The sequence below is a fragment of the Salvia splendens genome, chromosome 21, assembly GCF_004379255.2.
Source record: "Salvia splendens isolate huo1 chromosome 21, SspV2, whole genome shotgun sequence".
NCBI lineage: Eukaryota > Viridiplantae > Streptophyta > Magnoliopsida > Lamiales > Lamiaceae > Salvia > Salvia splendens.
Genome location: NC_056052.1, coordinates 1,506,624 through 1,523,631, shown reverse-complemented (window position 1 = coordinate 1,523,631; position 17,008 = coordinate 1,506,624). Strand labels below are relative to the sequence as shown.

Below are 17,008 nucleotides of genomic sequence, written 5' to 3'. Positions count from 1 at the left end.
GGGTACACGTTGTAGTACCCGCTCATTGGAGGCCAACCACCTCCCCCAGGAGCCGGGGAAGTATGGGACCCTGCCCCGGGAGTCGGGGGCGTCTGAGACCCTACACCGGGAGCCGGGGGAGTCTGAGACCATCCCCCGGGATTAACTGGAGTACCTTCGTAGTTGTTCTCCATTGCTCGTTATTGATCTTGTACAGAAAGTAAGGTAGAGAGAGAGTACTCGTTAAAACAAGTGGTGCGAATGAAAATGAGGTTCAACGCGCGTATATATTGTGTTTTGCGAAAAAAAAAAAAAAATATTTAAATCCGACGCCGGTTTGGCGCCGATCCGGGAGCCACAATGGCGCCCGTGAGGATCGGCGTGGGAACCGGCGTCAGCGCGGGAATCGGCATGGCGACGCCGATTTTGACGCCGATTTCGCCCACGCCGGTTCCAATGGTTCGGCGTCAAACCGGCGTGGGCGAAAAATCGGCGCTCCGGTGGTGACGCCGACCATTGGAGATGCTCTTAGGGAGAGTGACACAGTTATGAAAATACGTGTCGTCCATGGTCGATCCAATGAGATTGTGCCACGGATGCATTGCTGGAATGGGTAGGCTCAAAATTAATGTAAAAAAAAAAATGCTACTCCGTGTAAATATATGAAATTGGTAATCTTAGATATAAAAAATTATTTTTAACTATAAAAAAATGCTACTCCGTGAAGAAGAGGCTTGTAAATTGTAATACTAAAATTTGCGATTTTGTTTTTTGGTGGAACAATTTTTTAACCAGATTGAAACGTTTAATAATTTTTTTCATTACTCTTAGGAACTTTTTTATTAAAACACTCAGACATTACAAAATCGAATATTAACCTTCTCTATATCACTAATTCAGGTAGAATGTGTTGATTAAATCAATAAAACAAAATACTTTATAAAACATATCTAAAAATAACCTTTTTTGAGTTGAATATTTGGAGATGATTATTTGAGATCGCTGGAAATTAATAGCATTGGGTATATAGAGTGTATTCATAAATAAACTGATTACAACTTCAGCAACCATCTTTCCCCCAACCCAACAGACTTTTTTAACTAGCAAAATCAATATTTAAAAAAATTTACAACTGAAATTGCAATATCCTACCACCAAATGCATAAATAAATGTAAGGGGTAAAGCCATATATATACAACTAAACTGGCCAAACAACATTGTCAGTCTCCTTAATCCATTATTAGTTTTTACTTTTTACAGATCAGATTGAATATACTGACTACTTGAGCTCGATAACGTACTCAGGCGCAACCGGCTGCTCCATAAAGTGAACCGCACGATATGTAACTTCGACCTATCAAGGATCAATCTATACACAGTTTTCGCCTCTTTGCTCTCATGCCTCAAATATCGACATTGGTTAAAATCCCTGTGAGATTGAATGCGATTAGGGAGAATCAAATTCATCACATTATATCTCAGTCCCAAGTGCATAAAACTACACTATATGTCTTTTTTGTTGAAAGAGGTTGGAATAGAACCCGGGATTAGGGTCAGAACGGAAAAAGAGACATCTGGATGAAAAATGATAATTACGAGCTATATTGGCAGAGATATGAGTACAAATGTGTCGAGAAGGTTCACTCACCCCAGGATTGATCTGATGTGTTGCTCCTCATCCTTACTCATCCTCAGAGTCCGATCGGCTGTTCACTTGTTCATCTTGGTCTAGGATCTTCATCTCTAATTTTACCACAGAAATGGGAATAGGATGTGCTGGTGAAGTCTCTGCATTGTAAAGGTGCATAGAGAAAGCATATGTACATTATTTTTAGAATGAAAGTAAAAGTACATTTTTAAGTGCAGATAGGATGAAGCTTTTAAGATGAAATGCAAGAAAGGTCCGAACAGAAACGCTCTAAGACTTGGGCGAGCGGGAGCGGGGAGCCAGGGGTATATAACACACAGAAAAGAAAGAACAAAAGCATATATAGCTATTACCCTTGATAAGCATAGATGCGTGTTATCAATATCTTGCCCCTATGCGACATCGGACAAACATGTAGTTCTCAGCAATTTGAGAATCTATATATGGTCTTCTAAGAAAGGCAGAAGAAATTTTGATAGAGATCAGAGATTGTAAAAATCCGTGTATGGACTTTAACATAGTAAGTAACTATGCATCACACATGTAAGTTGGTAAATTCTAAGTGGTATCAATTTAGCTTTTAGGCAAGGATGCCATTCAACATTCCCAATTTAAGCCACACTACTACAAAGATAAATTATGAGGAGCAACCTGTTTCCACATCCAATAGACTAAAGTCACTTCCAGTCTTCTGTCTACCATTTTATAAAATTGTCAATTTAAAAGTCACAAAAAAGGAAAACTTTTCCAACCCTACTGTACATTCTTATAATGACGTCATTGCCCAGCAAATCAAACCTTTCCAAAATATCAACCTTCCAAAAAAAGTCAGGCATCATAAAATATAAGTAGCAAAAAAGAAGATCAGTTATCATCCAATATTTAAACAAAAATGCAATCCTTACCAATCATGTTACATGACTAAGTAAAGAAACCACAAACTATATCATCCTCTTTTAACGTTTACATGATTTTATGATATTCAGAGACCTTTGAAATCTTCGTTTGATGTATAATCAGTCCCTAGTCCTTTCTTTCTTTGTGAAAATTCCACCTTTGCTTAACTCAATCAAATTCAAGAACACTTAATGTCAAAATCACAAGTTTATATTGTCAACACCCATTCTCCCCTCTGCCAATCTTGCAGATGTAGAAGTTCACCAGGAATAAAAGTACTTTCCAGCATCTGATGGAAAATTCTGATACTAAAATTCAGTTGATTGAAACCTCCCCAAATTCACCCATCGCTACGATAATGTTATCACAATAGCAAAAAGGCTGATCTTTCAACTTCCAAAAATATCCAGCTCCATTTAACTGAGAAATCAGCCCCAATCTAACAACTACTCTTAAAAAAAGCTAAACAAACAATTTCAATTAAATGTAAGGACAGCTGAATCATGGAAAATCAACCACTCATCAAATTAGGTTAGAAAGAACTCAATCAGATTAATTTCGAAGATCGCCACAAAAATTCACACTAAAATGCCATCAATTTTCGTAATATAAAGCGAATTGAACAAACACAGCGCCATAACCAAAAAATTAGGTTAGAAAAAACTCAATCAGATTAATTTCGAAGATCGCAACAAAATTCACACTAAAATGCCATCAATTTTCGTAATATAAAATGAATTGAACAAGCACAGCGCCATAACCATCACGAGAGACTACCTTCGAGGAAAAAAGCGGAGGAAGGCCAACCCTTGGACGAACTGAAGGCCCTCTGTTCATCTTCTGACAACAAATCCACCGCAGGCCCCTGATTCCTTCCGATTTCCGAGGAAGCCAATCTCCCTATGGCCTCAATCATGCTGCCTCCGGGCTCGCCGGCGCCGAAGGAGGCGGAGGGTGAGCCGCGGGGAGGGACCCAGTAGGAGTGGCCGGGGAGGAAGGGGAGCCAATCTGGCGCGGCGCGGCGCACGATGATGCTGTGGATCGCGTCCTCGAGCTTCCGGATGCCGAAGGCGATGACCTCCGCCGCGGCCTCCGGCGAATCGGGCTGCTCGGCGTCGATTTCGATGAGCTGAGCGCGGTGCGCTTTGCTGGAGCGGTGGCGGCGGGCGGTGAGCAGTGGCGCGGGGTGGGAGAGGGAGGATCGGGCTAGGGATTGGGAGAGGATTCGAGTCATGGCCATTGAAGATATGCTGTTGAATTGTGAGAGAAGAGAGAGAGAGAGGGGGATGAATTTGGATTTATAGAGAGAGAAGGGATTAGTGGGTTTCATTGTGGGTCAGTCTTCGGGTTATTAATTTATTAATTTTGAGTGAATTTTAATTTATTGGTTTAAATATTAATGTCAAAATTTTAATTAATTTTTTTGATATCTTGTTAGAAAACTCACACGTTTTGTTACGAAATTAGAAGTGAACATTGTTTTATATTCGTTTGATATCATTTCTTAGTGAGTACAAATACTCCATATTTATCATTATTGACAAACAATTACATTAAGAAATAGTATCAACTTATTGTCTCAATATTTGTCATTGACGTCATAATTGATACAAAAAGCGTATATATATTGTGCCCCAAAAAGAAATTTGGCACATAGATGTGGCACACAGAAATGGCATTTTACATATGAATTGTCAGCATGTGTTAGCACACAGCATTTATATTAATTATACTTTATAAGAATTATGCAAAGTTATTACTCAAGCGGATTCACATTAATTGATTTGGATACATACTGATATAATATTTGAGGATTAATTGAAGTTTACATCCCAATATTATATTTTTAAATTTATTTAATTTTTTTATAAATCTAACTTTTATCAAATCTATCACTGTATATTCTCCCATGTGTTAAATTCTAGAGAAATTTTTGATACAAAATTGAATTAGGTGATACATTTAATAAAGATTTGAAGAATAGATACCAAATTAGGTATTTTATAAAAAATGTGATAGATTTGAAAATATTTAAACTTTATATAGTTGAACAGTAATATGGTACTAGTACAAAATAAAATCAGTTATAATAAAATGCACTTTTTCCCAATAAACTAGTCCAGTACGTAAAAGTTGACCTAAAATTATTAATGATATAGTACTACTATTATAATTACTAATTAATGAGGTAGGGAGTTGTGCTAGTTTGAAAAAGGTGGAGGTAACTAACATTATAATCAATGTGAACACACTTCACTTCCTGGCAAAAAAAATACTAACAAACAAACATTTATATGAATTTTAGAAAAAGCTTTCACATCTTTTCGTTGAGTATTAATATCCTCTTGGTCCTAAAATAAAAATTATGTTTAAAAATATCATTACAAACATGTGAAATAATTTAAGTTATAAGTTTAACTTAGATTTTGAATCAAAAGAAACTTTATATGTTTTATGATTATGGAAATTAGTGTTACAATCAAAACCATAAACAAAGAATGAAGTGTACATAATGCCTACACTCAAAGAGCTCATATGTCTAAAACAATGTATGATTTGAGCTTTGTGGATAGCTAAAGGGCGCTCCAAATGGATTCATTGACCCCGTTCGTTGCATCTGCCGTTGCTGTTGCTGTTGCTGTTGTTGAGGATACGGAGATATATACTGATTTTGATTATGTGACGCCATCATCATCATTTGATACTGTTGCTGCTGCATCATCATATGATAATGCTGCTGTTGTTGTTGCTGATGCATCATCATATGATATTGTTGCTGCTGCATCGCCATCTGCTGCTGTGGTGACATCCCCAACATCGGCATGTCTGCTTGTGGAGACGCGGAAAAGGGGTCGCGCTGTTCAAACAGATTATGTGGACTCGCCCCGTAGCCATAGGGGTCTGTGCTGTATCCGGCCCTATGCAGCTGCAGCCGCCTCCTCGAGAAGCTGTCCTCGTACAACCTGTCGAGCATTATTCTGTCGAACCCCCCAACCTGATGCCACAACAAAAAAACAGATCAGTATGCTGTGCCACATTATAGAGCAAGTAAGCAGTGAATCACTTTGGTTTGGGGCGAGTTCGTGCTGCTTGGCATCGTCACAAGCGCCAGCTCCCACCCACAGTCCCTCGATGGATTGCTAGTCTGCACTTGCTCGTTTCCTGCATCATGTTGTCTGTCAAGATTCGAGTCCAAACTCGTGAAAATGTAAATGCGGTAAAGTGAGATATGTATATATATATATACCGTGTTGACAGATTGCAAGGGCCAAAGGGTTGGTTTCTTCCGGCTGTGTGGCTACCGGGCTTGGCTCGTTAAGACCCTACTCGCGCACAAGACGAGAAAGCACGGTTACGGGATGAGAAAACATGACTCTGCGGAAGAGGGATACTTACAAGAAGATCAACAGGTTGTTCAGCTGGTGTCTGTTGAGCAACAACAACCAAAGCTTTGTTTCCAACTTGTTTTCCGTTTTCTCTTGCAGCAGCGGCCGCTTCTTCAGATTTCCGCGCTTCCTCTTTTCTCCGTTGCTCCTGTTGTTAAAACGGTACACAGATATTCAAGAACCTTAACTATAAGAACTCCTCAGTTCACTACTCAAAATATCAACTGAAAATTGAGGTCTTAAGTTGAACTGATTATCACCATTCGATTAGACGGGGAAACTTCCTTTACGTAGTCCTCCATAGTTTGAAGAAATGAGGACGGAGGCTGAAAAACAAACAACAAAAAGGTTATAAAAGAAGAGGTTTAATGCAGTATGAAGGTGGAGAACTACCTACCTGTCTCAGAATAGGAAACTGGAACGTTCGAGCAAGATCCAACGTCTTGCACAAGTTGTAAAAATCAGCTAGATGATCTGCCTACAAATCATCCAAAACAAAACCATGTTGTGGAATATGATCATCTCTAACAATAATCAACGAATAAGTTGTTGTTGATCATAACACGAAGACAAAGAAACGTACCTGACGCCCTGCTTTTTGATAAACACTTAGAGCTCCAACTGCCAATGGATGAGGCATATCAAAATACTGCACCATATAAATAAGCTTAGAACATCTATTTTTCCAGATAGACACTCAAACGAACTATTTATTCATACATAGATACCTTATCCACGAGCACGATGATTCCGTCATTGATCGTGCAATTAACTTTGAAGCTCTCTTTCACAACCTAGTTTACATCATCCATTAATCACAATCAAAAGAGAAATACATACACTTGATATCCTGTATTCGAGAAGCTTACCAAGGCCAACGCATATTGAACTAGATAGTTGTAACGCGCTGCTCCTTCAGGCTGCAAGAGTAGACTGATTAGATGAGGCTTTCGTGACGAGAAATAACAAAGCTAATCCGCGATCTACCTGGCAACAAACTAGCCGGTACATAAGCTCCTGCAGCGCAGGCAACTGCTCCAGCAGCAGCTCAACATCCAACATCCGATTCTTGCTATGTTCCTAATTTGGTATACACAACCGTCAACCGCAACTTCATCTACAATCCCAAATCTTCCAAACAATGCAATGAAAATGGCAAAAAAAAAACAAAAGACCTTAGTTTCTGATGAAGATGATCTGTGTGTGCCCCCTCTTTCCGTGGAGTCCAAATCCAGGTTCAATTTCCTAAAGCATTCGAGCCTTTCCTCCAAAAACATCGCGTACGTGCGGATCCAAGACGAACAATCCCAGGCTGCATCAAGACAATCCAAAGGTTAGAAAAGTGAATTCTTGATTTTTTATTTATTTATTTTGTTGCTTGTGGTTACCAAGAGGGCTTGAATCATATTTGAAATGGGAGATTTGGAATATATTGCCTCTTCTTGAGATGTGAACTAACTCCTCTTTGAAGCTCTTGTCACCTTCTCTAAATATCCTATGGAAAACTATCAATGTCTTTATTGCAACCTGTTAAATGTTACATATTCATACAATTAGCATATAAAGTTTAGATACATATACATTGTGAAAATGATTATTACAATCCAGCTTCTTGTCTTTGACAATCTCTTGGAAAGTGCATGGATGCAATAGCCAACATCAGCTCTTGGTGATCCTAATGATACTGCTGCAAATATATCTTCCAAATTCCAAAAAAAGTTAAAAAGTTGATGTATTTTATAATATTAAATTTTCAATTTAAAAATGATGTCTCACTTCTAACATGGCGTTCCTTGGGAGGTGATTCGACGTGGTTGGTGGCTTTCACAATGGCGATATCCAAATCCTTAATTCCAAGCAAAATTTACGATTAATTAGCAAACAATTTCTCCTGATCACATCAATTGAACAGAAAAAAAACCTAGAAAAAGGGGGGAAATGGAAGTAACCTTGAAGTCGCTGTTGACCCTAGCTAGGCCAACTTTGGTGGAATCCTTGAGAGCGCCGTAGGCCTTGCGGAAGCTGTCCATTTATGAGGATGGCAAGCAGCATTGATTGATGAAGAACATCAATGGCGGGAGAAGGAGATGAAGAGAGAGAGAGAGAAGAGTGGAGGGGAGATACGTTCTCTTCTCTCTCTCTCAAAGAAGTCTAGCTTTGGGATTCCATTTTAACATAGCAGAAATTTAAACCACACTTAATTATATCTTCCTCATTTCTCTCCTTTTTTGGTTTATATTTTTGTTGAGAAGGAAAATATAATGTGATATGATTGGGTGGATTTTCCGCCTCTAAATCATATTATGATTATTGAAATATAAATTGTAGTTATTCGTTGAAAATTATGTAAATTCTAGTCAATCTCATGGTAATTTAAAAATTGAAAATTCTACTACTACTACTACTACTAATTTTTACGTGATCATGTGATTTGCATTGCCATGCAATAATTTGCATGAACTTTATTAGTACTAACAAGTACAAACAAACACATTTCTTTACAACAAATATATATGTAATTTTGGTATTTGGGTTTTGTGAATTCACCAGAAGTGTCCGGTTATTACAGAGCCAAAGATAACAAAGTAAATGTCAAAATGATAAAATGTACTAACTACAGCACTGAATCTGTGAATTTAGCAACCACTTATTATATCTTACATTGGTATCACATCCCCTTTGGCAGCAATTAGATCCGTATACCACCACCCCCTTCAAGGCAATGCAAACTTGATGGTGCTGCAAAATATACAGTGATGAGCCAATGATGATAAAAAAAAATTGAATCTTTGATTTTGGTAAAATAATGTTATACCTGAGATGTCAACCAAGTGCATTTTGCATGAAGAAGGCTTGCTAATCTTCAAAATTCTCTTCCTAACAGTCGACCAAACGTTATACGGCTTTCTTCTTGAATTCATCGGTTTTATCTCATTATTACTAGCTGGCAACAACTGCTCAACTCCAACACTAATCTCCTGAGGTAATGAAGACCCACCATATCTCTCCTGCTGCTTGATTGCAAGCTCAAGCTGTATGATAATCTCCGTCATCTCCGGCCGTTCCTTTGGTTCATCAGCCACACATCTCTCCGCAACTCCCACAAATGTAGCCACACTGTCTGCTGATATCTCGCCTCTCAAACTCGGAGCCACAATCTCAGCAATATGTAGATTGTTGATCTTCTCTTTAGCCCACTTAGTTAGACCACCTTCTTCTTCCCACGGCCCTGCTGCAGCTCTCTCACTCAATACTTCCAGTAACACCACGCCAAAAGAGTATGTGTCGCTCTTCTGTGTCGCTCTATGGGTGGCACCATAGTTCGGGTCCAAATACCCCCTTGTGCCTTTCACTTGCGTGCTCTGCCCCTCGTTGCCTGTTGCAGGTTTAGCTAGCCCAAAATCTGACACTTTAGCCACAAGCATTTCATCCAAGAGGATGTTTGAGGACTTCACATCCCGGTGTATGATGCCTCGCCCAGTGTGGAGATAGTCTATCCCCCGGCCTACTCCAATGCATATCTTAAGGCGCTTCTCCCACGAGAGGGGCTGCAAGCGATCTTTCTTCTTGTAGAGATGGTCAGCCAGAGTGCCATTTGGCATGAACTCGTAAACAAGAATCATTTCATTATTCTCTTTGCAGTATCCAATCAGGGAAACTAGATTCCCAGGTCGAAGTTTATCAAGTGTCTCGATCTCTGTCAAGAACTCTCGCTCCCCTTGTTTGGATCCCGGCTTCAATCTCTTTATTGCAACAGTCTCTCTCCCATTATTCATTAACCCTTTGTACACTTTCCCAAATCCACCTTTTCCAACTACAAACCCTTCGTGGAAGCTCTTCGTGGCTACTTTAATCTCAGCTAGTGAGAAGCAACGACAGAACTGCTTTGCCTTACCTGATGCTTTGCCATCCCAGACTCTGTCCCGCAGTAGATGGAATAAGACGGTTGAGAGACAAAGCATGGAGATGACAACGGCTTTCTGAATGACACTGGATTCGGTAGCAACAACATGGTGGGGATTGGGACTAGCAAGACTCATGTCATGGTTGCTTAATTTGAAGACTTCAAATCCTTCAAAGGGGCCATGCTTATCCAAGAATTCATGGCGAGAGTGGAGAGAAACGGAGATGTTTCTCTTCCCCTCGCGTTTCTGGCCTTCCACCATCACCATATAGTTGTAGGTATGATGGAGCAACACTATGTCATCAGGACTAGTGAAAGCAACCATGCCATCGATAAGAAGGATGAAATCGTAGTGCATTTTGAGGCCGAGCTCGCACAAATGAAGCCTCACCATGTACCTAAACCCGACATCAACACTCACTCTCCATATCCTTGATGGCTTTTGTTGTAGAGATGGTTCCAATATCCCGAACATGCCATCATCGGATCCCCATTTTACGTTCTGGCGATGAACGATCTCAAGGGCAGTGCTGTTGTCGAGATGCACGATATAATTCTGCCCCACGACGCGGATTCCTCTGTCCCCGCCGTGGCAGTAGGCAATGGCGGAGGGAACTGTTATGATCTCAATCCCGTTTATGAAAGCATAGCTGTATTTGGATTGGCTAGTTTCGGGAGAGAAGAGTATGTTGAAGTGTTGGCGTTGTTCGAGGATGATGCAGTATTCTTTAGTGAGAATGGTGAGAGAATGAGCACGAGCAGTTATGGAAGCACTGAAATTGGAGAGGAGAGTGTAGTGCCCAGCTTCGACGGTGAAAAGGTCGCCGAAGCTAGGGAAACCGTCGTAGGCGGCGGGATTGAAGTGGAAGCGGATGATTTTCTGGCCGGGAGATAGGTCAAATGAGAGGGAAAATTGGGAGCGGGAGAGGCGCGCCGTCTTGTACGGAACTGGATCGACGCCAGCTATCGCGGCGGACGATCTCGACGAGCCTTCTACTGCGTCGTCTCCGAGCCATTCTCTGCCGCCGAGTGCTATCGCCGCTTCTGCACCTCCGCCGCAGTTGATCGATATGTGATTAGGATCCGCCGCAGCCGCGATGAAACTGAAAAGGAAGAAGAACCAGATGATGATCAGACGGTGCGGTTTCATGTTCCAAAATCTCATGTGAAAATCATCGCCGGCAACTGAGGTCAAATTCAAGTTTGATGAAGAAACAATCCTCTTATTTGATCCATCACTAAAATCAATAAATTACGCGGCATTTACAACGAAATTAACCATCGGCTTTGTATCTGCCGCCTTCGTTTTTCTCTCTGTCGTTTTCTCTCGAGGTCAACAGATTTGGGGAAAAATCATGTATGGTTTACTGGAACCTCTGATTTGACCTTAATTTTCACCATTACCGGCTGTTTACCATATCATCTTTGAGAGTCGCAGGAGAGATGACATCTTTGAGAATTTTGCAGGAGCATTACGTTGATAAGCTGCACCATAATATGATCATCTTCTTCCTCGTGTTTTTTTACGGCGGCTTAGGCGCCGCTGCAGATCCTTATCACATTTCGATCGACGGAGTTGCACACAGCGGCAGACACTGGCTCCGAGAAGGCTCATCAACCGTCTCAACTGCCAAGGGAGGCCTCATCACAGCTCGAGTTTCTGCCTCTCGGTTTTCCTATTCATTGAAGCTGAGTCCGGGTCAGAAAATCATGCGCTTCCACTTCCAACCATCGTCCTACATTGGTTTTGAAAGCTCCAACGACTTCTTCTCAGTCGAAGCTGGTAATTCGTCGTTACTAGCTGATTTCAGTGCTTCCGTAACTGCTCATGCTCTTGCTGTCAACGTTATTGTTAAACAATTCTGTGTAACTGTGGAAGAAAATGAGACTCTTAACCTAGATTTCTCCCCTGCATTGGGAAATAGCTATGCTTTTGTCAATGGGATTGATATTATCTCAATACCTTCCATCACTTCTCCTTACTGTGATAGTCGGGTTGCTCCAAACCCTATCATCCATGTTGACAGCAGCACCGCGCTTGAAAGGGTTCATTATCAGCACGTTAAATGGGGGCCTGTTTCGTCCGGGGATGATATCGCTTCCATGTTCGGGGTGTGGGCCGAACAACCAAGTGTTGGAGAAGACGCAGAAATGGCTACTAATAAGACATGGATAGCGTATGTTGATGTTGGATTCGATTATATGGTGAGGCTTCACTTTTGCGAGATTGGACTCCACATGGATTTCGTGCTTCTCGTTAATGGCAGGGTAGCCTTAACCAGTGCTGATATCCTCCAACAGAGGAGGGGAAATAGAGAATTCTTTTGGTATAACAACTATGTGGTGATGGATGAAGAGCTCAAGCAAGGTGATATCTCTGTTTCTCTGCACTCTCGCCATGAATTCATGGATCGACGCGGCCCACTTGAAGGATTTGAAGTATTTAAGATTAGCAGCCATCATTCACCATCATGGACTCTGCTACGCCCTCTGCGGTTTTTCTCATACATCACCATCATATTACATATATGTTGCATAGTATTCATATTCTATCTGGAGGACAAAATGTCTCGATGTGAGTTTACCAATGAGGATAACAAACCATCGTCACTCAGTCATCGCTTTTCACTAGCTGGGATTCTAAGAATTTGTGAATATGATGGAGTCGGCAAAGGGTTCATGGATTGTGGCAGAGAGATTGTAGGCATAAACCCATTCGGGATTGATTCCAAGCAAAGGGAGAACAAGTTCTGGACAGTGATTGAGCCAAAACAGATGATACTTGTTGATAAGTACACTCCCAACGGGAAATTGCCTGACCACCTCGACAAACTAGAAAGGAAAAGGAAACAATCCCAGATCTGCATTGAAGTCAGTCGGGCACTAAAATGCCTTCACACTGGCCCCATGATCATACATAAAGATCTGAAGCCTGGAAATGTTCTGCTTGACAACAAGTTTGAGGCTAGACTTTCAGATTTTGACTTGGCCAAAACTTTGAGTTTTAACGAGTCACAGAGCCAAGATAGCACAAAGCTTATAGGAACATGTGGATATACTGGCCCGGGCTTTATCACTAGTGGTGAACTAACGAAAAAAAGTAACATCTTTTCTTCTGGGGCGCTAATGATGAAAGTAATGTTTGGAAGAGCTGCTAGGGAGCCACTGAGAGAAGAAGATAAGTGTATTCTAACTACATTGGCTGAGAGGACTAAAGTTGAAGATGACGATTATGATAAATCTCAGCAAGAGAACATGAATCTTATTGTACCTAATGAGAAAATAGGTATTGACAATCACGTGAGATGGATATCAATACCACGATTGTGGCTTCGCCCGGTATATACCAGAGATACTTTTTATCTGCCCACAGAACGTTTAAGTACAGTTTACAAGAGCCTTTACAATAAGAAATCCGCTGTAAGTGCACAGGTATTTCAGCTGTTTGTCACTTTGATTTGCCTTTTTGAATGGTTGGTTTTATTATATTCTTTGCTTAAAAAACAAATGGATATAGTATACTAGTCCCTCTAAAAAGTAGTTTTACTTAATCCAGTTTTCTGTTATTTACTCAGATCTTTAGCTCTACCTATAGGATACTTTTGTGCTTTTACTAGTGATAATCAATGCATTCAGCACAACTGTTAACAGTAGCTCTTCTTCATTTTCCTATTTATCTTAAGATAGAGAAGTGGAACATACGTAATAGATGAGAGGATGTTGTGTTTATTTTATCCCTGAGTTATTTATCTTATAAAAATTTGTTGATAGGTTAAACTGAGACTGCTCGCGACCGGCTTACAGGAGTGGCAGATGCCTCAGGTGCAGGTGCCTTGGGTGCTGGGAGAAGGAGGTTTTGGCAGGGTTTACAAGAGGTTTATGAATTCTGAAAGTGACCAAGGCTTTCGAGAGTGGGAGGTACCAACGGTAGAATTGTTTTCTCACTGAGCATGGATGTTAAGTACTTAAATTTTCAGTATGAGGATATTGTGTGTATTTTAACCTTGAGCTATTTATCTTACAAAAATTCTTGATAGGCCAAATCGGTAGTGATCATTGCCTCCTTGACCGGCTCACAGAAGTGCCAGATGCCTCCGGGGGTCCGGTTCCACCCCAGTGATGAGGAGCTGATGATATATTACCTCTCGAAGAAGCTGAAGTGGGTCTCCGCCCCTTTGGACATTGATCACTATGATTATTACCCGTGGAATCTGTCAAGTAAATTAATACTAGTATTCTTTTTTCATTGTACATCAAAATTGGTCAGATGCCCTCTAACTAATAAGATTATGGCCTAATAAATCCAGAAAGGTCTTTCTCCGGAGAGAATGAATGGTTCAACTTCAGCAGGTGGGATGGGAAAAGAGCATGGGGAGCCACCTCCCGGCATCAGAAGGCGACTAGGATGCTCATGCCAGTGATTTTATCAGGGGCAGGAAAGTATACTCTGATGCGTGAGTACATTCTGGAAGAAAAATCAGCTATCTACAGATATTTCAAGGCCAATAAAATATTGCTGGATGAAGTAAGTTGTTGAATAATAGGCCATTTCCTTGTGGAACTTTATTTTCCACTTTTAAATCAATAATGTGTATAGTATATTAAGTGTGACTGATTTATCTGCAGTTATACAGAGCCAAACTATCTGCACTCACAACATTATGGCAGGTAATTCAGCTGTCTATCGCTTTGAATTGGCTTTTGAGTGCTTGCTTTTCATCTATTCTTTGATTTACAAAAAAATAGTATAGTTATATCATTCCCTCTCAATGGTTTTCTACCTAGACAGTGTTTTGATTTATCTGACAAAATTTGCTGATAGCTTGAACTGGGAGTGCTCATGGGCTCACAGAAGCGGCAGATGTGTCTGAAGATCCGGCTCCACCCCACTAATGAAGAAGATTATGGCCACTACTATAAACCATGGGATCTCCCAAGTAAATCAATACCTAGTATTCTTGTTTCATTTTTTTTTTATCTAAATTGGTCAGATGCCCTCTAACTATTAAGATTATGTCCTCATCAACCAGAATGGTCGTTCTTCGAGGAGCAGGAATGGTTCTACTTCAGCCCAAGGGATAGGAAGAGAACACAGGGAGCCACCTCCGGGCATCAGAAGGCGACCGGGATGCACAGTCCAGTGGTGCCAATAGGGATAACAGAGTGGGCGATGATGCTCATGGGCTCACAGAAGCGGCAGATGCGTCTGAAGATCCGGCTCCACCCCACTAATGAAGAAGATTATGGCCACTACTATAAACCATGGGATCTCCCAAGTAAATCAATACCTAGTATTCTTGTTTCATTTTTTTTTTTATCAAAATTGGTCAGATGCCCTCTAACTATTAAGATTATGTCCTCATCAACCCAGAATGGTCATTCTTCGGGGAGCAGGAATGGTTCTACTTCAGCCCAAGGGATAGGAAGAGAACACAGGGAGCCACCTCCGGGCATCAGAAGGCGACCGGGATGCACAGTCCAGTGGTGCCAATAGGGATAACAGAGTGGGCGATGATGCTCGAGCACATGCTGGAAGACGACACCAATTGTCCTTATCGACAATACAATGACTGGCTGAAGCACATGATTATGATTGAATATCCTCCTAGTGCATTGCCTCTGCAGAAACTGACTTTCAAGCCACACTGGAAATAAGATCATCGACAGTATACTCTTCCTTATTAATCTCTATACTCTATTGATACCATTGTAAAATAGTGAATAAAGTGAAAAATAATGAGTATAGAGTTAGTTGAAGCATAAACTGAACCACTTGTGCTGAAAGTGTGTATGTCTGTTACCATACTTTGATACAAGAAACACTATTGCATCATATCTTTTCTTTCTATGGAGTTTAAGTTTTTATTTGTATCCATTCTTTTGGTTGTGATTTAAATTGGTGCAATGCATGAAATAGTTGTATTGGTATTTGTCCTAAACTATTAGGCTATCATTTATTAGCCTTGATAAAATGCAATTTTTTTTAAAAGAAAATTAATGCATATTTGTTCCTAGAGTTGAAATCATATATGCCACTCTTACCAAAATACCCCAAGTAATACTGAATTTCCATTTATCAGATCATCAACATGGTTTTTCATTCCTTAAAAATTTCCACACTAAAACCACCAGCTTTTTAACATAAAAGATTAGGATCAAAATAAAAAAATTTCCAAATATGGTAAAAGCCAAAATAAGACAACATAGAACAACAAAAAAAAATTTAACATAACAGAAATTTAAACCACACTTAATTATGTCTTCCTCATTTCTCTCCTTTTTGGTAGGAAAATTCAATGTGAAATGATTGGGTGTATTCATTTATTATTTTCCACCTCTAAATCATACTGTTATTATTATTGAAATATAAATTGCAGTTGTTGAGATAGAGAATTCCATTTTAACAAAAGAATTTTAAACATGTGTACAAGATAAAGAAAATTAAGATAAGAATTACGAAGCATGTAAAGAGACGATGACATAAAAAAATTGTAACATCAGAATCAAGATTGAAACATTGCATTATGTTTGTTAGTGTTAAAATTAAGATTAAAAATAAATGAAATAATTAGTAAATTACATGTATATTTACAATTTGAATATCACTTTTGCCACATCAGCCTAACCGTTTTTAACTAACTACTCCTTCAAATCCTTTGACCGCCACCGCCGCCGATAGAGCCTTCATCTCTGCCTCCAAATTGATTTGTGATCGGCGGCGGTGGCAGTCAAATCGGTCTTCCAGCAGCTCTCTCACTCAATACTTCCAGCAACACCACATTCTGCAAAAGCCCCGGTTGGGGAAGAGGATGCCGGTGGCATGATTTTCTGTCGAGGGAATAAGTACCTGCCAAGAACTTGAGCAGTCTCTTGGTGTTCGAATGCACTCGATATTGGCTCACTCCTTTGTCACAGCAATCTATTGGCTGTTTCAGACAATGGATTTTCCGGTAATATGTTTCGAGATCCATATCCCCATGTTTAATTGAGTTTGCCCTATCTTCCAGGTCATATAGAACACTTTTGACGTTAGATGGTGCGCGAAATCAGCGATAATCCAGGAGAACACTATTAGATCCGCCTCCTCCCGATCGTCATATTCCTTGCTGTCTGGTTTCGGTGGGGCTGGTTTGCCTGTGATGTGTCCGATCTGGACCTCCAAATTGTCGATTAATCGATAGAATAAACATACA

At 40.3% G+C, this 17,008-nt stretch overlaps 4 protein-coding genes across 6 annotated transcripts; 1 reads left to right on the top strand and 3 right to left on the bottom strand.

The window, feature by feature from the left end:
* Nucleotides 1-971: 971 nt before the first annotated feature.
* Nucleotides 972-3,835, bottom strand: LOC121783706. Its single transcript, XM_042181855.1, has 3 exons — nt 3,303-3,835; nt 1,629-1,768; nt 972-1,409 (listed from the first exon to the last, which is right to left on the bottom strand). Exons 1-2 carry the CDS (start codon nt 3,763-3,765, stop codon nt 1,662-1,664), a joined length of 570 nt encoding a protein of 189 aa, XP_042037789.1. The 5' UTR covers nt 3,766-3,835; the 3' UTR covers nt 972-1,409; nt 1,629-1,661.
* Nucleotides 3,836-4,961: 1,126 nt separating this feature from the next.
* On the bottom strand, nt 4,962-8,067 carry LOC121783254 (putative clathrin assembly protein At4g25940). Its single transcript, XM_042181274.1, has 15 exons — nt 7,861-8,067; nt 7,688-7,757; nt 7,513-7,610; nt 7,300-7,438; nt 7,087-7,223; nt 6,899-6,991; nt 6,781-6,831; nt 6,640-6,705; nt 6,495-6,560; nt 6,309-6,389; nt 6,172-6,237; nt 5,922-6,059; nt 5,773-5,848; nt 5,590-5,687; nt 4,962-5,520 (listed from the first exon to the last, which is right to left on the bottom strand). Exons 1-15 carry the CDS (start codon nt 7,939-7,941, stop codon nt 5,065-5,067), a joined length of 1,716 nt encoding a protein of 571 aa, XP_042037208.1. The 5' UTR covers nt 7,942-8,067; the 3' UTR covers nt 4,962-5,064.
* A 341-nt stretch (nt 8,068-8,408) lies between these two features.
* On the bottom strand, nt 8,409-10,980 carry LOC121784569 (receptor-like protein kinase FERONIA). The gene is made up of 2 exons (XM_042182733.1): nt 8,727-10,980; nt 8,409-8,650 (listed from the first exon to the last, which is right to left on the bottom strand). The coding sequence occupies exons 1-2, from the start codon at nt 10,978-10,980 to the stop codon at nt 8,601-8,603; spliced, it is 2,304 nt and encodes a 767-aa protein (XP_042038667.1). The 3' UTR covers nt 8,409-8,600.
* Nucleotides 10,981-11,238: 258 nt separating this feature from the next.
* On the top strand, nt 11,239-15,684 carry LOC121784568. Of its 3 annotated transcripts, none has more exons than XM_042182732.1 (8): nt 11,239-13,235; nt 13,587-13,742; nt 13,853-14,033; nt 14,123-14,340; nt 14,442-14,483; nt 14,638-14,752; nt 14,846-15,091; nt 15,187-15,684. In XM_042182732.1, exons 1-8 carry the CDS (start codon nt 11,259-11,261, stop codon nt 15,468-15,470), a joined length of 3,219 nt encoding a protein of 1,072 aa, XP_042038666.1. In that variant the 5' UTR covers nt 11,239-11,258; the 3' UTR covers nt 15,471-15,684. The 3 variants fall into 3 exon arrangements, with proteins under 3 accessions (XP_042038666.1, XP_042038664.1, XP_042038663.1); XM_042182730.1 differs by having other exon boundaries at nt 11,239-13,247; nt 13,587-13,733; XM_042182729.1 differs by having other exon boundaries at nt 11,239-13,247.
* Nucleotides 15,685-17,008: the final 1,324 nt, after the last annotated feature.